This window comes from Pantherophis guttatus, chromosome 4 (genome assembly GCF_059756535.1).
Source record: "Pantherophis guttatus breed Tessera chromosome 4, ASM5975653v1, whole genome shotgun sequence".
Lineage (NCBI taxonomy): Eukaryota > Metazoa > Chordata > Lepidosauria > Squamata > Colubridae > Pantherophis > Pantherophis guttatus.
In genome coordinates, this window is record NC_142066.1 from 105,166,831 (window position 1) to 105,191,617 (window position 24,787).

General features: G+C 41.1%; 1 protein-coding gene across 2 annotated transcripts in view; it reads left to right on the forward strand.

Annotated features, from left to right (window-relative positions):
• TRIM71 (tripartite motif containing 71) overlaps positions 1 to 24,265 on the forward strand; it is a 55,328-nt gene extending 31,063 nt beyond the window's left edge. Inside the window, exons 2-4 of one of the 2 annotated variants that reach the window (XM_034404092.3) lie at positions 6,274 to 6,441; positions 19,042 to 19,176; positions 22,442 to 24,265. In XM_034404092.3, the coding sequence (XP_034259983.1) occupies positions 6,274 to 6,441; positions 19,042 to 19,176; positions 22,442 to 23,893 (1,755 nt within the window). In that variant the 3' untranslated portion in view covers positions 23,894 to 24,265. The remainder of the gene's footprint in view (positions 1 to 6,273; positions 6,442 to 19,041; positions 19,177 to 22,441) is intronic. The other variant, XM_034404093.3, reaches the window with a different exon arrangement.
• The last annotated feature ends 522 nt before the right edge of the window (positions 24,266 to 24,787 follow it).

The window sequence follows — 24,787 nt, forward strand, 5'->3', positions numbered from 1 at the left end:
GAGCTAGAATCCTTTAAATCTGAAATTGATTATTCAGCCCTAACAAACCCATAACTCTTTTGAATATGTTTAAGTGAAAGGAAAAGAGTCAATTCAGTTCAGTAAAACAATTCAAAGTTTATTTTGATCATAGACAATGTAAAACAAAACAATCAAAACAAACTCTTTATAAGTAGAAGAGGAAGGTCAGGTATGAAATGTCAGCTAAAAAGTTAGAATATTATGTTACTATTGCCACTATAGCTATTAATATAAACTGGATCTCTCAAGCTAAAATTGGAGTGTTATTTGTCTTAGTTACTTAATATTATGACACAAATCTAAGAAATTAAGACAAAAGTAGGCAAAAAATAAATTATCTATATTCAGAGTTATAGGGGTGTTAGTTGAATCTTTATTCCTGGCAGCATTACAAAATTTGGCAACATCCAGGGGGGCAAAGTCCATTTCAATGAAAAGAAGATTTGTACATAGAATATCAGAAAGATTTGGATATTTCACTAGAAAAGGGAAAATAAAACTGATTCTAACATCCCTATTTTAAAAAATACAGGAACAAGATTCTATTGTTCCATGAGTCCACGTAATTGTATATAATGTCTAAAATATTATACATTTTTATCATTTATTCCCATGTCTTATGTTCCATTTAAAATCCATATTTGGAAGTGTTATTAACTATTCATACTCTGTTTGTTCTGTCACCTTAATCACAGCACAACAATCAAGCCCTTTCTTTTCTTATGTCCATATGTGAATAATAAGGGAAAGCAGTACAATTAAGCCATTGGTCTCCATTGGCTTTCCAATGAACCTCAGCTTTTTTGTGTGGGATGTTGTTTTTGTTTTTGCATTGCAGCTTTCAATGGAAACTGCATCCACATTCCATTGCTTTTGTTAATTGTGCCTGGTACTTAAAACATTTGTAAAGGGGAGGCAGGTAGGTGGGGCAGATTGGGGACAATGTGGGGGAGGGTAACTGCTTTAGGAATTGTCCATTCAGGTCAGAGTTTAACTCTAGTGGCCATTCATCAGATGTTGGTTGATTGCTATGCAATCCTTGGAGACATTTTACTTACCCACCCCCCTCCTAGCTCTTTGAAAGCAGATGGGCCAAAAAGGGAGTATGACACTTGAACATTCATGTTTTTTGTTTTACTATGCACTGTAAAGCCCTATCCTAGAGCAATCAACTTTATAGCCTTGCTCTGGTACTCCTTTGCCTGCTGAGGCTGTAAAAGATGAATAGCCCCATGTGATATGCCCTACTGCTTTGGAAAATGTAGCAGGTTCCTGTAGTTAGAGTTTTGTTTGTTTGTTTGAATGCACATGACTAATTCAAAGAACATTTCCTCCTAGCTGAGGAAATGGGCATTAATGCAAGTCTTGAATGCAAATAGCTTTAGCATTTGCAAATAATTCTTAGCACAAATACACACTACTTCTTTGTCACTGTTACTGCTTCTGATAATGATCTTTAAAAAGCTAAGTTTGGTCTGAAATATTTAAAAAAAGCAGGAATTTATTTAAAAAAACTTTCTATATCAGGAAATCTGAAATGCTATTCTATTTTATATATTTTCTATAATAATGAAAGTTTTAAACAATTTTGTTTAACTATTTTAGTGTAATTCCAGATTATTTCCAATATTTGCATTTCAGGATTGGAGCCTTTGGTCTCCATTTCTGTGTCTAGTTTTGCTTTTTTTTAGTTGTTTTTTTTAACTCTAGTAACTAAGTAGACATTGGCTAGATGGACCAATATCATCTGGGAGTCAGATTTAGGAATGTTCCATGAATGACCTGCAAAGTGCAGTTTTTAATTAAAACCAGCCTTTAAACAAATAAGCGGGCTTCTTGCATGTAGCAGTTCTTGTTTTTGTGCTGTCCCCATTTTATAATGTAACTATTATGTCTTTTTCACCCACTATCCCTAGAAATGTCATTCTTTTGCATTCCAAACAGTTTGAATCCTAGTAACTGTATGGCGACATCTAGTACAAATGGGTTTCTCATTGCCTTTTTTTGGGATTTTGTTTGACATGACAGTCTTGTCTAGAGCCATAGGATTCCTGCTATAGGCTTGACTTACAACCATTCATATAGTGACTGTTAGTAGTTACAACACTGAAAAAAACGAGTTATGACTGTTTTTCACATGATCATATGATCAAAATTCATATGCTTGGCAACTGATTCGTATTTATGATAGTTGCAATGTCCCTGGGAAAGCCAGATTCATTTTACAACTTTGTTGCTAACATAATAACTGCTGTTATTCATTTAACTGTGGCAAGAAAAGTTGTAAAATGGGGCAAAACTCACTTAACAACTGTCTCACTTAGCACCAGAAATACTACCAATTGTAGTAAATTGAGTACTACTTGTAGTGATTGCCTGTCTAAATAATTACCCTATTTAATCACCTTGTCCAGATTGTGTCTTCTATTGAAATAGACACAAATAAATAAATAAATAAATAAATAAATAAATAAATAAATAAATAATAATAAATAATAAATAAATAAATAAATAAATAAATAAATAAATAATAAATAAACAAACAAACAAACAAACATAGAAATATATTATTACATCAGAAATAATTGGGCAACTTCATGTTGTTTAAGTGTTGCAAATAGCCTTAATATGTCATACCTAATTATTTTCTTATTTTCTGTGAATAACAACCACAGTTTGGCCAGGACATAGAGAAGTAGCAAATTGCTTATGAGAGGATAAATTCACTTTTTAATCAGAATCTTCCATTATTTTTTTAAAAGTTCCTTGCAAAAGTTTGAATAACCTTGGAATACTCTATGATGCAGAATTAGTTTTCTGCTGGAAAGGTATTGTATTGTGAATAGAATCTGGTTTGCTCATCTCTGCAACAAATGGGAACAAATGAAGGCACAATCCAGTTAGCAATTGACACATAGCACATTTTAAATAATGAATAAATATCCACTGTTGTAATTTATTTGATAAACCATGGTTAGGTGAACTGGAAAAGTGACCAGTTGAGAGAATGCTGTTAAGCAGAACAAAATACCAGTTAGGTTGAATTCCTTTTTGTGGGTGAAAAGCTGCTGTCAGTCAAAGTGGAACTGCACATTCTTAGTCAGAGGACATGGCAAGTAACAGCTGGGAGGAGAAGTGTTGGCAAGCACTTAGTATTGTACTACTACTTAATATTATATGACAGCAGATAGACAGAATACATTTTTATAGGACAATAGCCAGTAGATATTTCATGCATTTTAACATAAGTAGTTAAGTATTATTAAGTATTATTACACAACCATTACCACCACCCAAATATGGAAGTATATTGAACAAAGGCAAGAAAAGGCACAAGTTTGTTATGTCACTGTAGGCAGGTACAACTATAAAGACTGGTACCTTGCAGACTTTTGGACTATAATTCCTATCTCATGTCACTGGTTCTGCCCATTGGTAGGTCCATATTGACAAAGGGCAGTACTGGTGGTCCTCTAGATAAGACAGGTCAGTTCAAACTTATTACAGACACCCCCAAACTACATATATTGTCCTCTTTCAAAATTACAATGGCTGCATCACTCCTATTTGCCCATACAACCGACTATGGAGATGCTGCAGCATCCCCACCTCTCTTCTATTCCCACTTTGACACAACCTCAGTGCTTGGGCCTGGTACCCATGCCCTCTGGAAGCAGCCACCATTTACTTTGGCAATTTCCTACAGAAAATGAAGGCTGCTTTCAGAGCTTTCTGCCCAGATCAGCTGCAAACCACTGGCTCTTGTAGGCTTTGGGAAACCGGACTCTTGCATGCTAAGGCAGCAGCTTCAGGATGAGTTTCCCAAAAGCTTCCCCTAGCTTTAACTCCCTTCCCTCCCAAAAAGCCATATTTCTTCAATAAAGAAAACAAAGCTGGAAGGGAAAGACTTCTTGATCTTTCTCCTTCAACCCCCTCCAAAATTTAGGTGCTAAAACTAAACTCCCCATCTCTGCCTTCCAATCAATATTCCTCTTAAAAACCTTGCCTTGATTCCAGGCTGAAGAGAAAGGAAGCAAGCAAAGAAACTCTTTTTGCAGCTTTTTGACTTGAGCAGCTGCAGAAAAAAAAAAATCAGCTCAGAAAGTTTAGCCATATGCAGCAAAAACAGGATAGAAGCTGGCAACTTGCAAAACTTTTAGCTATTTTCCTGACTGCCTGTAGGATCCAGCTAGGACTTCATGGGGATAGCATGGGATATCTCAGGGATTGAGAGAGCCCTTAGATGCCTTAGGCAGGTGGGCTTGCTTGGCACTAGGCCTCCCAGGGGCTTCACCCACCCCTGAGGCTTCACTTAATGATGCACATATTCAATTAACGAGCAGTGATAGTGATAGCTGGTCATTACTTGAGGCAGTTCATTTAATGTTTGTCGTGACTTCGACCCTAATGGACAGACTCCATTACAGTTGTAATTCAAGGACTAACAGTAATTCAAGGACTAACAGTACAGATGGAGTTATTATTATTTTCTTTAGTAATGGAGAGATGCTACTAAAAAGTCTACCAACCAGTTTGAACATGACAAAGGCAATTCAAAGATCATCTTTTACTTCACCATATCTTAACATCAACATCTGTTAGCACAACTAGTGAGAGGAAAGACTGGCTCTTCATTTCATTAATGATTCTTCTGGCAACCTAGTGTTTCGGTAGAAATTTTTACAATTTCACTTGTTAAATCAGTTGTATTCTCAAAATACTAAAAACATTTTTTGCATATCAGTTTTATATTCTATAATAAAAAATGATTTGTTTGTCATTAGGTAGTTCTCACTGCTACCAAACCATTTTTTAAGGTATAGTCAGCTGAACTAGAGGCCTTTCTCTAACGATCTATTAATTGTTTTGATTACTTTTTCCTCTCTTTTGTGGCTAGTGTGCACTGACTTCTACATTGTATCCCTGTGGAAAGTAGCATCTGGATCTGCATGACAGCACTGCTCTCTGGCCTTTGACCTAGCTTTGCTTCTGGCATTAACTGTTTCAGAGGGTTAATAGTGGGTTTACTTTGAAGCAGAGTTCTTGCTCATATTGACACCATTTTCTTTGTGGTTGCTGGCCCCTTTAAACCGAGGGGGGGGGAGAGATTTTTCTAACTACCACAACAACTGTGATATTATACTGGTGGCCTGCATGAGTTTCTTTCTGTGCTTTTAGGATTTTTTTTTCTGTGTAGGATTTTTTAAAAAAATGAGCACACTTACATTTGGAAATAAAATGCAATCAAATAGCAAATAAAAATGATGCTGCTATGCTCTGCCAAAGAATAAATGTTGAATTTTATGGGATCCCAGGTAATAGTAACACTGATAGTTATTTCTGACTCTACAGATTCATGGTCTTCATTAAAAAAAAAAGTTTTAGCTTATGGATACTCAACTTTTGTAATGTGAATTTTAATGTGTGCATGATTAAGTAATTAATTGAATTGCCCAATATTCTTCTAATAGGCTTGGATATGTACACTATGTATCCATTTTGTTTGAAAGGGACACTAAACTTTGATTTTGGAAGTAATATTCAAATATAGTTTTATTAATGCTGAAACTCATGATTTTTGTTGATTGATTGTTAGACATTGATTTGTTAAATTGGAATATTTTAATATCATGGTTAGTTTTACAGAATAATGAATATGCCAAGAAAATAGGAATAATGAATGCCACACTATTTTACATGATTATAGAACACAATTATAGTATTACATTTCTTGTAATTTGAACTACTTGTGTTCTACAGAGATAAACATATCAAAACTGTTCTGGAGCAGTAAAAGATGGTGTAAACATGGAGTTTTTAAAAAATACCTAAATGAGAAGCACTCCCAGCTCTCTGTTGCTTCCCTCTGCTGGATGAAATGTGAAAAGAGCTTTGTAGTTCGCTGATGAATAAATCAGTTAATCCCTTGACACCATATTTTGGGAAAGTCCCCTGGAGTCTGTTTGAGGATGGTTAACCAAAACATTTTATCTAAATAAACAGTAAATTAAGAGCTTAACCGGAAGGAATTGTATAAATCTAATGACACTTCGAAGTATATGGTTTATAAAGAAAGATATAACCAAAAGAAAAAAGTTATTCTCGTAACCTTGAATTAAAACAAAAAGGAACTTCTATTGTCCCCTCTGCAGTGTACTTTACAGATTGCCCATTTAGGAAATGGCTTTTAAAACAAATAAATCTTACATCATCTGTTGACGTGCATATTATTCAATACTCTCTCTGTCTCAGGTGCTGCATTTCTACTGTGATGCTTGTTCTGTTCCCATTTGTCGGGAATGCACCATGGGACGCCATGTCGGCCATAGCTTTATCTACCTCCAAGAAGCTTTGCAGGACTCCAGAACTCTTACTATTCAGCTGCTAGCAGATGCACAACAGGGCCGCCAAGCTATTCAGGTAAATATGCAGCTTACACTAGGGATTGGTATTCTTTGAAGTCTTGCGGCCTTTGGGAGACAACCATCATTGATAGGCTAAACCATTGTTTTTCAGTCTTGGCAATGGGTGGACTTCAACTCTGGCTGAAGAATTCTGGAAGTCTAAGTCAATTCAGCTTAAGTTTGTGTATTGAGCTAAACACTTGGCTAAACGCTCCTAGTATTGCTATAGAACACTTCTGTATACACTCTGCTATGTCATTCTCTCTTGAATGATATAGAAACCTATCACATTATTGTGTGATTCCTGGATTCATGAATATAGGTTTTAAATATATTTCAGAGATATATGAAGTATTTGTAAATACATTATTGTTTTAAAATCTACCATTCTCCAATGTGCTGAGGTAGAGAATCCAAGGCATGGGTGTTAGCTCTGCTTCTCTTCCTGGAGACTGAGTCTGTCAGTCTTCTTGACATGCCTCCCTTATCTGGTGGTTGCTCAGGTTCAACTCAGTTTTCGCCCAGCAGAGACACTTGAGGAGAAACAGCTACACATAACCATATTTCCTTGGATTCTCTAACAGCACAACCATGAGAATAAGCGCTATCAGGTTGACTTTTACTGGAAAGACTTTCACATGGCTGGCTTCCCAATCTGCCAGCAAGCAGCCTTACCAGCTCGAACAGCAGCTGAAGTCCCTGCAGAGCTCTTCCTCATGCCGGCTCATAGCCAGATTCTGGAACCAACAACAATCACAGGGCAAGAAGCCATTTCGTGGCACAGGAAGTCACCCCTTTCACTGCTCCAGATGACTGCAGATCCAGCCCTCCCATCGGTGGCTGCCTAAGCCTATTCACCCATCAATGGGGGGCAACTACAACAGACACCTGGGTCTTGAATATGGTGAGACTCGGTTTTGCTTTAGAATTTCTCTCCACACCCCCGAGTTTCTTTATATGTTGCCCCATATCAAAGGATACAATAAAAAGAGGCCTCATGGAGGCAGCAATCCAACATTTATTGGATATCCAGGCCATTCAACCAGTCCCAGAAGACCAACAGGGGCAGGGATTTTATTCCATTTTATTTGTGATCCCGAAGACCTTGGGGGAGGGTGGTGAAGAACAATTCTGGACCTGAAGAGGTTGAACCATCACCTCATCTACAAAAGGTTCAAAATGCAGTCCTTCCAGTCTATACTGGAGAGCATCTGAGAGGGCGACTTCCTCACGTCAATAGACCTGAAGGAGGCATACCTCCACGTGCCGATCTTGCCAACCCACCAGCAGTTCCTTCAGTTCCACTACATGGGCAGGCATTACCATTACCAGGCCCTGCCATTTGGCCTATCATCAGTGCCCAGGACATTTACCAAACTGCTGGCAGTGCACCTCCAGACACTTCCCGTGTGTGTCCAGTGCTATCTGGACGACATCCTAATTCAATCCTCCTCTGGCCCTAGACGAGGGAGGATCTTCAGATCACAATCTGGGTCCTCCAGGACCACGGATTTTCGATCAACATCGACAAGAACCACCTGTCTCCCCCCCCCAACCATTTGCTGCACCTGGGAGCAGTCATAGACACAAGTCTGTGCAAGGTCTATCTATCTACTGAGCGCCAGACAAGCCTAAAGTCATTAGCAAGAGCCTTGGTAGTACAGGGGTTTAAGGCACCCTGTTATTAAGATGGTTATTAAGACCAGCTGTCTGCAATTACTGCAGGGTTCGAATCTCACCAGGCTCAAGGTTGACTCAGCCTTCCATCCTTTCAAAGGTAGGTGAAATGAGGACCCAGTTTGTGGGGGCAATAAGCTGACATTGTATAAATATACAAAAGGATGAAGGCTATTGCTGAGCATATTGCTGAGCACATTGTAAGCCGCCCTGAGTCTTCGGAGAAGGGCGGCATATAAATCAAATTAAAAAAAAAAAGTTGTATCCACAGGGAGCAGATAGTGCCCATTGCTTCACTCTCACAGCTCCTGGGGAAGATGGTGTTCTACATATCCATCATCCCATAGGCACGTCTGCACCCTAGATCTTTGCAACAGTTCCTCCTTCCTTACCAATGGTCTGGCAGGAGCAACTCCCCTGCAAAGGTCTGAGTCCCACCGGGGGTGCTCCAGTCCTTCCAGTAGTGGATGTTATGGGCCATCACCAGAGGCTGCATCTTCAAGGAGCCCAACTGCCTGGCCGTCACTACGGATGCCAGCCTTTTTGGTTGGGGGGCCCATCTTCAGACCCTGATAACACAGGCGCAGTGGACTCAGGTGAACAGGGGACACAACATCAACTGGCTGGAACTCAGGGCAGCTCACCTGGCCCTCAGACGGTACCAGACAAGGTGTCTGGTCGGCACATCCTCATCTTAACAGACAATGTGGCCACCAAGGCCCATATCAACTCCCAAGGGGGCACCCATTCCAGGGCCCTCATGCAAGAGGCTGAACAATTAGGCCTCTGGGCAGAGAGACACCTTCTGTTCCTCAGGGCAGAACACATTTTGGGGGTGGAGAACATGTAGGCGGACTGGCTCAGCAGAGCCACAGTCGACCACTCAGAGTGGCACCTACATCCGTCCCTATTCAAGGAGCTGATGGAGTGTTTTGGCCTTCCGGTCATGGACCTGTTCACTACACCATCCGACAGCCAGGTACCCAGGTTCTATACCAGGTTTTTGCAGAGGGGGTTGATGCATTCCACAGTCATTGGCCCAGAAGGCTGCTATAAATTCCCCCCCTTCCTCTCATTCTGGGGGGGATTAAGAATGTACTGATGGAGGATGCAGAGATCTTGCTCCTGGCCCCCCACTAGCCCAGAAGAACATGGTTTGCCAACCTGGTCAGCCTGTCGGTGGCCCGGCCATGGAGGATTCCTCAGGACAGAATCTCCCTCAGCCAGGGGGCCTTGGCCCATCTGGACCCACAATGGCTCCAATTGATCATCTGGAATTTGAGTGGAGAGTCCTGAGTCAGGAAAAATTTTCCTCCAGAGTGATTCGGACCATACAGGCCTCTAGGAGGCCTTCTACCAATAGGATACACGATGCCACTTTGAAGGCCTTTTGTGACTAGTGTTTCAGGGCAGACATTGTTCCCACATCTATGTCATTAACCCAGATTCTGGAGTTCTTCCAGGAAGGACTAGACAAGGGCCTATCCTGCAACACTATCTGTAAACAGGTGGCAGCCCTGTCCTCGATTTTATTGTGCAGAGATCTGGGGTCCCTTGCACAACACCCTATGGTGCGCAAGTTTATTAGGGGTGCAATGAACTTAAAACCTCCTGTGGTGCACAGGTACCCTACCTGGGACCTGCCCAAAGTCTTGCAATCTCTCATCGGGGCCTTTGAGCCACTAAGATCAGCCAGCCTGTACTTCCTCTCCTGCAAGGTGGCCTTCCTGGTAGCCATCATGTCAGCCAGATGAATTTCCAAACTGGCGGCCCTCTCTATATGAAAGGACCTGTGTATATTTCACCCCAATAGGGTGATCTTGTGGTTGGACCCCTCCTTGGTTCCCAAGGTGAATTTCTGGTTCCATAGGGCTCAGGAACTAATATTGCCAGACTTCTGCCTGTGCCCCACTCATGCCCTGGAGAAGAAGTGGCACACCCTGGACGTTAAGAGGGCCCTCCACATATATATTACGAGGATTTCCTCTATCAGGAAGAGGGTATCTATGTTCATGTCCTTCCAACCTTCTACACTAGGCAAGAAGGTCACTCTTTCGACTATAGGCAGGTGGATACGGGCATGCATCGCCAAGGCTTAGGAGCTCCAGGCTCTTCCGTTGCCTCGGTGGGTGACAGCACACTCCACCATAAGCGCGGCCACGACAGCTGCATGGGCAACACAGGCCTCTATCGATGTTCCTCTCCATTCCCATTTGTATAGCACTACAAGCCGGACGCCTTCGCTTCAGCGGAGGCGGCCTTCAGCATAAGGATGCTCCAGAAGATGCTTATAGATTTGGTGACCCAGGATCAGACTGCTACCCGCCCTTAGGACAGCTGGCTTTGGTATATCTCATTCCTTGGATTCTTTATCTCAGCACACTGGAAAAGGGGCGTTGGTCTTACCTGATACGCTCCTTTTTGGTGTGCTGAGAGAGAATCCAACCCCACCCTGACGACTGTCTGGTCCAGGGTCTAGGAGGGGCTTAACACAGGTAATAGGACTCGTCAATTGCTATGCCTTCATCGAAACTTGGCAACCGCCAGACAAGGGAAGTGTGTCAAGAAGATTGACAGACTCAGTCTCCAGGCAGAGAAGCAGAGCTAATGCCATGGCTTGGATTCTCTCTCAGCACACCGAGAAGGAGTGTATCAGGTAAGACCAATGCCCCTTCTATTTTGCCCTTTTTTCCTTAACAACAGAACGAAAACAGAAGAAATCAACAAAAAAGAACAAAGAATAGATATAGATATAAAAGTGGTGTGTGTGTCTGTGTGTCTGAGTGTGTGTGTGTGTGTGTGTGTGTGTGAGAGAGAGAGAGAGAGAGAGAGAGAGAAATTAGGGTGAGGATCACCCTGGCACAAGCAATTACAAAGCAGCAACTGGGATTATGTTCATTTACAATCTCTGTGAAACTATTCTTTTTAACTTGTTAAACTTTGGCAGTTAACTATCTAAAACTTTTTTTTTTTTTTTTTTTTGCTTAGGCTGTTTCAATATCTTTTCCCAATGCATCATTATTTAAAACTGTGTGAAGGTCTCTTTATACATACTGTATAAGTATATGGATTTGCTTTTGAGAGACATTTGGTCACTGTGAGACTGATCTTTTCATCTTTCCAGATAAAACGAGATTTTTTTCAAATTGCAGTTTTGGTTCTTGTTATGTTATCAGACTGTTTGATTTTTATCATCCTATAATCTACGGTTTCTAGGCTCTCTGGAAACCTTAACATAAGCCGCTCTCATTGCTGAGTCGGGGAATAGAATTAGACTACAATACTTTATTGCCCAAGTGTGTTTGGACACATATACTCTTGGTGTATCTAAAGAAAAATAATTAAATTGATATTTCTGGCTAAAGGAAAAAAATATTACTACCAGTGTATTTTCTTGAAAATGGTTTATTAAAAGCTTTGATCTAATAGTGACTCAATAATTGGTGCATGATAACCATTTCCAAAAATAAATTTTTTTAAAAAATATTCACAAAGTGTCTTTGTCCAAAGTGCCATTAAACCAGTTAAGCAAGTCTAGCTCATCTTAAAATCAAAATTTGTAGGAAATTCTTTTGCTAAGCTTATGGATGTTTTTCCTGATCTGGAATGTCATAGAGGTATTACTTCTTGGATTGTTGGCATTCTGTCAGGTTTTGAATCTTTCAAATAAAGCACATCCAGAAAAAGCATACCCTACATCTTTCTGAAAAATCCTCAGATGGCAGATTGATTTTTGAAAGATGTTACAAATTTAGATCATGCATCCAAGCCTTTTTTAAAAAAATACCTTTCTGAAAATTTTAAGACAGAAAAAAACTTTAAGAAGAAAGGTATCAGAAAGATCAAAAAGGAAGGGCCGTACAGGTAAACTATTGTTTTAAAAAATGCAGGCTGCTAGTAAATTTTTATTTGTTTAAATTTTTGTTTTTAATTAAAATAATACATACATATCTTTGTACAAAACAAATAGGAGCAGCATTTAGCATCATCTTTATTTACAGGAACCCCTCTATGCCTGCTCCCTGAGTAGTTATATGATATGGTATTCCAGTATTGGTGCTTCTTTTTTATATGAGTCTGACTACCTGGAAAAAAAATGTGACAGTAGGTATATCCACGAGAGAAGATGGATTTTAAAAAAGGAGGCAACAAGGGGCAACCTCACTAGTTTGCCTTTATAAACAGGTAGAAGATACACAAGTCTTCTAGGATTCCTCCTTTTCTGATTGGATGAATATTTGAGAGCAAACAAATTATTGGCTTCCTACTGCCAGAAAAATCAAGTATTTGGACCAAACCCAACTCCACCTAATCATCTCTTAACCATTTGTTCAGCAACCCTGAGCAAATGGTAGTGATGTCTGATCCACGATGTTACACCATTGCGGTGTCTCTTTCCCCCCACCCTACCATCAATTTTTTTGATACCGATTAAGATAGTTAGGTGGAACCATCTATGCCTTATTAGGTAACTGACAGAGGAAAAATAGATGGTTTTCTTCTTTTAATGGCAGCAGTAAATCAGAAATCTGTTTATGCCTGGTAGGAGCAATACAAAGAAAGTCAGGTATTCATGTAGAAGATCTTGACCTTTCACTATAAAAGCCTGCATGGTTGCTGAATGGTAGTAAAAGAATAACAGTGGTTGCCTGGATGTCAATTGCCCTATCTTTTGTAGGTGGAGGAATAATTTTAGCTTGGGCCTGCAATAAAATGTATGTTGCTCAAGTGCATTGATGGACAAGAGAGATCACATGAACATTACAAAATTCCTGTTTTTATAATGAGACAATGAAATAGTATGCTCTGAAATCTGGAGTTATCCTTCAGGACTTGTTGGTTCCATTGCTAAAGATATCTGGTTCCCACCCTTACATCTTATCCGTGTCTTATAGCTACCATAATGCAAACATAATATTGCTATCCCAGTAAATCATTATTTTAGAAAACTCATCCACAATAGAAGCCCAAGGGGTATAAACCTGTATGCTTTTAACCTTACTTTCCCTTGCGTCAGTGCTTCCCAAACCTGGAAAATTACCGAAAATTACCTAAAAGTATATTTTCTTCGAACCCATTACTCAATCACAACAGAGACATTTAAAGTGCAGCTTTAATTGGGTAAAAAGGATTTTCTGATAAGTAGTTTTGGGTAATGGAGGAAAACGGGGAAGCACTACATTATCCGTGTTAATCAAATTTTATTCATAAGTCTTAAGATTTAAATTTAAAAAGCACAACTTTTGATCTTTTTCAACAGTGACATTAATAGTCTTGAAAAACCTGAGCTATGTAATGTATGCTTAAGAATGTGCACAGTATCTGTCTCAGTCTAAAGCTTGATATTTTGGGGGATACATTAGGCTAAATGGGAATGTTATTGACCCATAACTTCCTGTTATTTTAAGGTTAATAGATGTATAATGTACAGTGTATAGAAATGTATGTATTGCTTTTCTCTTAATTAATAAATCATGCATTTTCACAGCTGTAATAACAGATTGGTTTTTACCAAAATATTAAAAGCATTTTTTTCATGGTGGCTTTCAGTTATTGCAGGGCAAAATGCCTGTGGGTATATTCAGACAGTCCAGAAAACATGCTGATAATTGATAAGATGCTACTGCTGAAAATAATAATAATAATAATAATAATAATAATAATAATAATAATAATAATAATAATAATAATAATAATAATTTTATTTCTATACCGCCCTTCTCCCGAAGGACTCAGGGCAGTGTACAGTCAATTTAAAAACACAAGACACAACAATAATTAAAAATTAAAATAATTAAATAGATTTGGCTGATTTAAAACCCCAAAAATTAAAATACCCCAATTTAAAATTATTATATTGACAGCCCTGCCTGGCGGAACAACAGGGTCTTCAGTGCGCAGCGGAACCCCCGGAGGTGGGAGATCTTACGTATTTCCGGGGGCAGTTCATTCCACAGGGTTGGGGCTCCCACAGAGAAGGCCCTCCCCCTGGGTGTCGCCAGCCGACATAACTTGGCTGATGGCACCCTGAGGAGACCCTCTCTGTGGGAATGGACTAGTCGGTGGGAGACTATTGGTGGCAGAAGACGGTCTCGAAGGTACCCGGGTCCTGTGCCATGGAGCGCTTTAAAGGTGGTAACCAACACCTTGAATCGCACCCGGAAGACCACTGGGAGCCAGTGCAGCTCGCGCAGGAGGGGTGTCACGCGGGCACAACGAGGTGCGCCCATAACCACCCGTGCGGCTGCATTCTGGACCAGCTGGAGCCTCCGAGTGCTCTTCAAGGGGAGCCCCATGTAGAGAGCATTACAATAGTCCAGCCGGGAGGTGACAAGGGCATGAGTGACCGTGCGCAAGGCGTCCCGGTCCAGAAAGGGCTGCAACTGGTGGATCAGGCAAACCTGATAAAAAGCCCCCCTGGCCACGGCTGTCATATGCTCTTCTAAAGACAGCCGTGCGTCCAGGAGGACACCCAGATTGCGAGCCCTCTCTGGGGGGGGCAAAGATTCACCCCCAATAGTCAGCGATGGCACCTGCTGACTATATCGGGACGCCGGCAGCCACAGCCACTCGGTCTTGGATGGGTTGAGTCTGAGCCTGTTCCTCCCCATCCAGACCCGCACGGCCTCCAGGCAGCGAGACATCACATCAAGGGCATCGTTGGAGTGGTCTGGGGTGGAGATGTACAGCTGAGTATCATCAGCGTACAGGTGACACTTCACCCCAAAACCACGGATGATCTCACCCAGCGGCTTCACATAAATGTTGAACAGAAGAGGCGAGAGGACCGACCCTTGTGGCACTCCCCATGCGAGATGCCTCGAGGTCGACCTCTGCCCCCCTGCCAACACAAACTGCGAGCGGCCGGAGAGGAAGGAAGAGAACCACCGCAAAACGGTGCCCCCTACCCCTAACCCCTTCAACCGCTGCAGCATGATACCATGGTCGATGGTATCAAAAGCCGCTGAGAGATCTAATAGGACTAGGACAGAGGAGCAACCCCTGTCCCGGGCCCTCCAGAGATCATCCACCAACGTGACCAATGCCATTTCTGTGCTGTGCCCCTGCCTGAAGCCCGACTGGTACGGGTCTAGATAGATAGCTTCATCCAGGTGCCTGGGCAGTTGTCGTGCCACCACACTCTCAACAACCTTCGCCACAAAACGAAGGTTGGAGACCGGACGGTAGTTAACTAATTCAGCCGGGTCCAGGGAAGGCTTCTTGAGGAGGGGCCTCACCACTGCCTCTTTCAAGGCGGCGGGAAAGGCACCCTCACTCAGAGAAGCAGTTATAATCCCCTGGAGCCAGCCTCGTGTAACTTCCCGGGAGGCCAGTACCAACCAGGAGGGACACGGGTCCAATAAACATGTGGCGGCACTAATCCTACCCAGAACCCTGTCCACATCCTCGGGAGCCACAGGATCAAACTCCTCCCAGATAATATTCTCAAGACCTACCCTCGTCTCCTCCCCCGGACTCACCCAGTCGGAGTCCAAGCCTTCCCGAATCCGAGCGACTTTATCATGCAGGAATTGCACAAAATCCTCAGCTCGACCCTGAAAGGATCCTCCCACACTCCCCCCCGAAGAAGGGAGTGGGTCACCCTAAACAGGGCGGCTGGGCGGTTCTCTGCAGATGCAATAAGAGCGGAAAAATGGTTAGATTTCGCCGCTTTTATCGCCACTAGGTAGGTCTTGATTAAGGTGACCAGATTTTAACATTGGTAAAGAGGGACATTGTGGGCGTGGCTTATTTTGTGGGCATGGCTAGCTGGTCACGTGACTGGGTGGGCGTGGCTAGCTGGTCACGTGACCGGGTGGGCGTGGCTAGCTGGTCACGTGACCGGGTGGCCATGGCTATGTGTATAGGGTAAGGTGAACAGATTTTAACATTGGTAAGAAGGACACCATTGTGGGCGTGACTTATTGTGTGGGCGTGGCTTGGAGGCCATGTGACTGGGTGGGCGTGGCTAGCTGGTCATATGACCGGGTGGCCATGGCTATGTGTATAGGGACTACTCAGAGGGCTGAAAAGTCATTTCTGACAGGTCCTCACACTTTTGACTGGTCCTCACACTTATGACCATCCTCACATTTATGCTCGTGCAGTATTCTTAACAACCATGTCACTCATTTCACAACTGCTTCTCTTCACCATGATGACAAGATAGGGCAAAAATGTAAAATGTGAGGACAGTCGTAAGTTCGAGGACTGGTCAAAAGTGCGAGGACCAATCAAAAATAACTTTTTCAGCCCTCTGAGTAGTCCATATGCACAAAAGGACTAACCAGAGGGCTGAAAAAAGTCATTTCTGACAGGTCCTCGCACTTTTGACTGGTCCTCACACTTATGACCATCCTCACATTTATGCCCATGCAGCATCCTTAACAACCATGTCACTCATTTCACAACTGCTTCTCTTCACCATGGTGATAAGATAGGGCAAAAAACGTAAAATGTGAAGACAGTCGTAAGTTCGAGGACTGGTCAAAAGTGCGAGGACCAGTCAAAAATAACTTTTTCTGCCCTCTGAGTAGTCCATATGCATAAAAGGATACAGCAATAGAGAGGGATGAAGGAAGGGAAGGGAAATTAGAGTAGGAGTGAAGGTAAGAGGGGGAGGAAGAGAGGAGGAGAAGGAGAAAGGAAGAGGAAGTAGGGAGGAGAAGAAGAGGGGGGGAAGAGAAAGTAAGAAGGAAAGAAAAGAGAGAGGTGGTAGGTTTGAGGAGAAAGATTGCTGTACAATAAAAAAGATGAAAGGGAAGAAAGCCAACCCCAAACAAATATAAAGATATTAAGATAAAGAATGAATGGTTAAACTTTAAAGAATAAAAGAGAACAAATATGAATAAATAGCAGTAATTAGAAACACACATACAAACATACAATTTATTTTCTTTGAACAGAGTATTTGGCCGGTTCACAAATTTAAACAGTGTTTAGTCACTTCAATTAAATTTACAATTTCTATATTTCTTTTTTGCCATATTTATTCCTCATCTATTTTTTTTTAAAAAAACCAATATTACCCTTCATCCTCATCTCTAATCTTAATCAAATTCAATTTTTCTCTTCTATTCTATATTATACCCTTTCCCATTGTCATCTATTTTTATATCCATCCTCACATTGTTTAATTATGTAATTATGTAATACAGTTGTTTAATACAAATTCAACATTTTAATATAAATCAATTAGTCATAAAACTATCTTTTTGTATATTAATATGAACATGAATATTCCTATTATTTCCATGCAATCCAATTTCTTACAAATCAATTAATTATATTTACCAATAATAATAAACCAAATAATTTCCCCCATATATTCCTCTGAACCACAACTTAACCATTTCTGCTTTCAACACAATATACAATTAATAGTATCTCAATTATTACAATTCCCTAGTTAAATACAGCTTTTTTTTCTTTTGTATTTTAAAATCTTGAACTCTCCTCCTAAATTTCCCATTGTTTGCAGTTTTTCACCTACCTTTTTTGGGGAGGAAAAATAAAAATAAAAATAAATCTCTCTCTGACTCATTTTGTCACGTTGCACCAAAGATTTCTGCAGCTTAGCTAGGGGGAAAAAAAACTGCTTCAGGAACTCTTTACACTGATTGCCTGTAGGGCGGCCCTTTGAAGCCCCGGGCAAGAGTTTAAACAGTTTTTTTTTTCTTCTAGCCATCAGCTGGGGCTCAAGAGGCAGCGGGACTCAGGAGGCGGAATGAAAAATCGGGACTTTTTTGAAACGCCGCAGGACGCAGGACAAATTGCTAAAAATCGGGACTGTCCCGCCAAAAGCGGGACGTCTGGTCACCTTAGTCTTGATATAAGACCTCACCTGTCGGAATCAGAATGACTAGTCCTCCAAATGCTCTCTAGGCGTCTTTTCCGACGCTTCATCTCTCTCAGCTCCTCAGAGAACCAAGGAGCCAATTGAGATCAGCATCGGGTCAGAGGCCGCAAAGGCACGACACGATCCAAAGCTCCAGCGGCCGCACTCTCCCAGGCGGCCACCAGCTCTTCAGTCGAGTCGTGTGTCAGAGTCTCAAGAATGAAATTATTTTGAAATGTTTTCAATGTGTGCTGGTCATGTTTAAATGAGATCATCAATTATATTATCGATTGCATTAAGAAATTGGGAAAGCTGAATTTGTATTCATGACTCTTTTACTTTAAGGCTTATTGCCACTGAAAGGGGGCATAGAAGAAAGAGAACAAGCAGAAATTAAGCGCAGAGAACTGCAAGGCATATATTGAAGAGAACACGCTCAAATTCCTGAATGGCTAGATTTAATCTACTGTAAAGTCTCCTGGTGGGATGCAGGCAGAGTCTGGGCCAAGCTATTATGATGAATACAGATATTTCCAGTAGTTCATTGACTGAATTGAATGAGAAAGACTGGTGGGGGTATGATTTGATAGGTAAATACAAGGCTTCTTTTTTTTCACACTTTATGTGATAACTGTACATAGTGAATGAATTAAAAGAATTAAAAGAAGCAGGGTCTAATATTATATGTGAATGAAGGATTCTGTGTAGTAGATTAAATCAGAATTCATGGCAGGAGAAGGTATATGCATTATTTGAGCAAGAGATGTAGATCTGGGGAAACAGACCATTTTGGATAAATCACTTTCTGAGAAAAATAATCTGTTTTACCAATTCCTAATTCACAGAAGATTTTAACACTGTCCTCTGATGCTAATAATGGAAGTGTTCAATCAGCCATTGCCAGCCACTTTCAAAGGCTGATTATATTGGTCAAGGTTTGAACATGCTCTAAGTATCCTATATTTCTATTTGGTAGACTTGGTTATTTTATGCTTCCATTCTAAAAAATTTTTTAAAAAATGAATAGCTTAATAAGTGCTCTGCCTTCTATTGTACAATTAATTGACTAAAAAGTTTTTGTTTTGTTTTGTTTTGTTACAGCTAAGTATTGAGCAAGCGCAAGCTGTAGCAGAACAAGTTGAGATGAAGGCAAAAATGGTACAATCTGAAGTGAAGGCTGTGACTTCCAGACACAAGAAGGCTTTAGAAGAAAGAGAATGTGAGCTGCTGTGGAAGGTAAAAAGAGAATGCAATATGTTTATGAACTGCAGTGGCATACTTCTATGTTTTTTTAAAAATTATCCATGGAAGGAAAGTTGCTTATAAAAGATGGTAATTTTGTCATATCCTGAATTAATTTTTTTGTTCTTCATAAACAAAAGTTGTTATAATTGGGAATCCATTAAAACAAAGTTCTTTTGACTTCATTTTTACAAAAAAGCAATGAATTCCTGCTTGGAACAGAAATCTAAACAGATCCAGTTGGAGTTGTATGGCTTAATAACAGTAGTAGGAAGAATCAAGTGAAAGTGACTACATCCCACAGTTTGAGAAATCTCTAAACGTATCTCTGTATGGAAGCTTTTTTTTCTAATGGTACTAATTAAATCTTGAAGTGTCTAATTGGCCAATATCCTGTTGAGAGTCTTGTTGGTCACTTGCTAATATTAATAATTACCATTATTGCTGCCAGCTGGTGCTTTATAACAACCATTTGATTGCCCACTTACGCAATGGCTTTTGCTGCAATACTTGTGTATGGCTGACTGATTAAAGCTTGCCCACCCCCTTCAATTGAGAAGAATTGTTCTCATGCTACAGCATTGTATTCTTGTAGAGTCTACGTTTAATTTCTTCAAGTTAGCATTTGGGCATTAGGTCTTTATGGGAAGGCTTTACTCAGATAGATTTTTGGAGATGGGTTTTAGAAAATAAGCCTGATTGAGATTAGGAAAATTTAGTTAGGAATCAGATATTTTCAGGGGAAGGTGCAACTGATGTTGAAGTCCTAAGGTACAGGTAGTTACTCTAATATAGCTAAAGCAGACTATTCCAGGAGAGAGTAAGTTAAGCAGGTAGTGTTACTTCTTCAAAGCCATCCATCAACCTATTTTGGACAGACAGGCACCCATGTAATTTCTCAAAGTCTTTCCTTCTGTTATTGATGGCTAATAAAATAATCTTCTTGGAGGATTGTATTCAGGCTGGAAAAGCTAACTTGGAAAAGCTAATAGAGACTTCATTAGATGAGTTAGGTAATATCATCTAAGCCCAGATTTGAAGGGTTGAAGGCAGGGGCAAGGTGCTGCCCTCATTGCTAAAAATTCTGTTCCTCTTCCAGACCATGATGCAACAAACCACAATTTCATCAGGCTACAGAACTATGTGAGCGTATCTGGAATTCAGATAGCATTTATTTGTGTACCAGGCAGCCACCAATCTAACGTTCTCTGTATCTGAGTAGTTGGAGTTGTCTTGAATCCAACATTGGAGTTTCTAAGTTGTTGGTATATGGAAACTTCAACATCTGGGCTGTGACTAATCTCTTGGATTGTCTTAGAAGTTTATAGCTACTTTAGACCTGTCACAATTGACAAGGTGCTTGGCTGAGGTAAAGTTATTGCCTATGTCTACTGAACATAATTCTCATTTGGTTAGAACTGATTGGGAAATATTTATTAAATATATTCTACTTTCATCACATACTTTCTCTATGGTAATACCATCTGCGTTAAAACAGATAATAGTGCACTCCCTATTAAAAATAAATTTTTGAACTTTCTCTATTGAAAAAGTACAGATACTTGTAAAAGTAATGACTGATGAGTAATTACAGCTGCTTCTGGTTGGCACAGATAATGTCAAGTTTGTTTTGATTTAGTGTTAAGTTCGGGTAGAGCAGCATGCCTTTGAAAATTATCTAGAAGCTGCAGCAAAATCAAGATATAGTGCCTAGTCAGGTTTCCTAGGAATATGTGACGTAAATCTCACTCAACGTCAGTAGCTATCCATTGTTTTTTGAAGTAAATCCCAAAATGCTTATTTCAATATCTTTTCGACTATCCAAAAGAATGACTTCCACAGTTCGTTACCATCTGGAAGCTCCATTCATATAACAAGATCTACTTTGGGTGCCCCAAAAGGAGACTTGATTAGAAACAACCAGGCCATCTCAGTGGCAATACCAATATTATGGATTCCTCACCCCCACCCCAAGGAGTGTCTTAGTGCTTCTTGGCTGCTTGTCTAGTCAGATATGAAAAACACTTCTGTAAACTAGCTTTCCTTTGTGATTATCTCTTTGAATTTATCAATTTGCTTGATGGCTATTTTAGCAATGTTTTATATGACTTGTTATATATTATTTTGTATTTATCTCAGCTTGTTGTTGGCTACTTTATTATATAATACTATGTTGGAAACCATTATTGTCTGGATTTCCAAGAATATTTAGATAGAAATTTATCAGTAAATAAAATAAATAAACATCAAGTTGGGAGGAGTAAATTCTTTATTAATTTTAATACCGTATTTTTTGGTGTATAAGATGCACGGGATTATAAAACGCACCTTGATTTTGGGGGAGGAAAACAAGAAAACAAGAATTCTACCTCTGCCTACCAGTATTTTGGAACGGTCTGGGGGGAATCTGCCTGGCAGCTTTGGGGAACAAGGCGGGTGCCACGATTTGTGGCTGGTCACCCCTCTGGCTGCCCAGCAGGCAGCTTAGGGCAGGCAATGGCCACAATGACTTCACTCCCCTGCAATGTGAGTAGCTGCCTAAGCCCTCTGCGCCCAGGAGCTGAGCGAGCCGAACGAGAGCTCCTAAAGAAAAATGTGCCTCCTTTCCAGCCACCGCTGGCCAGATTCCCCAATGCAATAATCAGAGCTGATTTTCAGGAGGCAGGTTCCCCAGCCAGTTCCCCTGCAATGTGCAGCGGGGAACTGGGAACCGTTTTGATTCGGGGAGGGGATTGCAGCGCTGCCACCTGAAAGTGCTTTTCTTCCCGTTGCACATTCCCAAACACTTTCAGTGTTCCTGAGCACTTTCAGGCGGCAGCTCCCCTCACATTGCAGGGGAGTGAAGTCATTGCGGCCATTGCCTGTCCTAAGCTGCTTGCTGGACAGCCAGAGTGGTGACCAGCTGTAAATCGTGGCACCTGCCTTGTTCCCTGAAGCTGCCGGGCAGATTCCCCCCCCCACCCCAGACTGTCCTGAAGAGGGTTGTTCCTCAGGCTGTGCCCTGACCCAGATCCCTGCCGCCTGGAACTGCCCGAAAATGGCCGAAGGGTGGGGGCCGGCAGGTGGCCGGGGCTACATTCGGCGTATAAGACGCACCCAGATTTTCACCCCCTTTTTGGGGGGTAAAAAGGTACGTCTTATATACCGAAAAATATGGTAGTTTTGTAGAGTTTGCTTTTGCACATTCAAATATTCTGTTCCATTTTCTACAGTATTTGCAGTTGATAATTCCAAATATGTTTTCTTGCTCTTATTTTAGGTGGAAAAAATTCGCCAAGTGAAAGCCAAATCCCTCTACTTGCAAGTTGAGAAGTTACGTCAAAATCTTAATAAGCTAGATAACACCATCAGCGCAGTCCAGCAAGTCTTAGAAGAGGGCCGGAACATGGATATCCTCTTGGCACGGGATCGGATGCTTGCACAGATGCAGGAAATGAAGAATGTAAGAGGCTTCCTGCAGCCTCAAGAGGATGACAGGGTCATGTTTACTCCTCCTGATCAGGCACTGTATTTGGCCATCAAGTCTATGGGGTTTGTCAGCAGTGGAGCCTTTGCTCCTCTGACCAAAGCCACTGGAGAGAGTCTCAAACGTGCTTTGCAAGGCAAAGTAGCCTCTTTCTCAGTGATAGGTTATGATCATGATGGTGAGCCTCGCCTTTCTGGGGGAGACATGATTTCAGCTGTTGTAATGGGGCCAGATGGAAATCTCTTTGGTGCTGATATTTGTGACCAGCAAAATGGAACTTATCTTGTAAATTACAGGCCACAGATGGAAGGGGAACATCTGATCTCAGTCATGATGTGCAACCAGCATATAGAAAACAGCCCATTTAAAGTCATGGTCAAATCAGGACGCAGTTATGTTGGCATTGGATTGCCAGGGCTCTGTTTTGCTAGTGAGGGGGACAGTGATGGAAAGCTGTGCCGCCCCTGGGGTGTTAGTGTAGACAAGGAAGGCTATATTATTGTTGCTGATCGTAGCAACAACCGCATTCAGATCTTTAAACCTTGTGGGGCTTTTCACCACAAGTTTGGCACCTTGGGTGTCAGACCTGGCCAGTTTGATAGGCCTGCTGGCGTTGCCTGTGACTCCTCACGGAGGATTGTTGTGGCAGACAAGGACAATCATCGCATCCAGATCTTCACTTTTGATGGCCAATTCATTCTCAAGTTTGGGGAGAAAGGAACCAAGAATGGGCAGTTCAATTATCCATGGGATGTAGCAGTTAACTCTGAGGGAAAAATCCTGGTGTCCGACACAAGGAATCATCGGGTTCAATTATTTGGACCTGATGGAGTGTTCCTGAATAAATATGGTTTTGAAGGAGCACTCTGGAAGCACTTTGATTCCCCACGAGGTGTGACATTCAATCACGAGGGCCATCTTGTCGTGACTGATTTCAACAATCATCGTCTTCTAGTAATTCGCCCTGACTGTCAGTCAGCCCGTTTCCTTGGGTCTGAAGGCACAAATAATGGTCAGTTTTTGCGCCCACAAGGTGTGGCTGTGGATCAGGAAGGTCGTATTATTGTGGCAGATTCCAGGAACCACCGTGTTCAGATTTTTGAGCCAAATGGTAGTTTTTTATGCAAATTTGGCACTCAGGGAAGTGGCTTTGGTCAGATGGACCGTCCTTCAGGTATTACAGTCACCCCAGATGGTATGATAGTTGTGGTGGACTTTGGAAACAATCGAATCCTCATATTCTAATCTATGTATATGTGTACTAAGAAGAAACTGTCTCAGGGAAAATCCTTTTAAGAGATCTTGCCCCACATAAACACACAAATATTCCAATGATAGTTCAAACCTACCTCATCTTTAATTTTTTTATAGATGAATGTATTTCCCTTTATATCTGCAGGGGTTGAACCTGTGATTATATGAACTCTTAATCTACCTCATTATCTTTATGTTCCTTTACATCCACAGTATACACGGTGCAGTATAAAATTAAGCCTCTTTTTCCCTAAATGGGACACTCATGCACAAGCTTGTTTCTGTGCACATTAGCTGGTTGTGTGATAAACTTTATAGATTCTGCCAAAGAGGCACACTCATCTTGAAAAAGAAGAAAAAAAATCCGTAGTTTTAGATTTTTAATTGTTTTATATTCAGATTGTACTGTGTTTTTCTTATTGGAGAAGGTGAAGGGAGCTGTATTTTTAGATGCTGCTGCAGCAGAGAAATCTTTTCTTTGTTCTCTTTTTTTATACCTCAGTGCATTTGACATACTGTTCCACATAGCATCTTCTTTGTCACTGGTACTTTTCTGCATGTGTATTTTGAAAAATGCAGTAATTTCACAACACAAAAACAATATTTGAGAATGTACAAAATGTGATGTATTCAACCTTATTTTGGTAGTTTGGACTTTGGCCCAAAGGGCCTCAGGGCAAAACCACCCATACATAATCTGGAGATCCTAGAAACAGCTTTTTTATCTGCTAGGCAAAGTTGCTCTCTACACTTGGAAACTTTAGAAGTTACCTCTGTTGTCGTCTAAGGAGCTACTACATGGGTGAAAATGTGTCTCCCCAAATAGCTTCTGACTTCAAAAGGATGTTTGGAATGTAGCTTTGATATAGTTGGATGTTCAAGGCA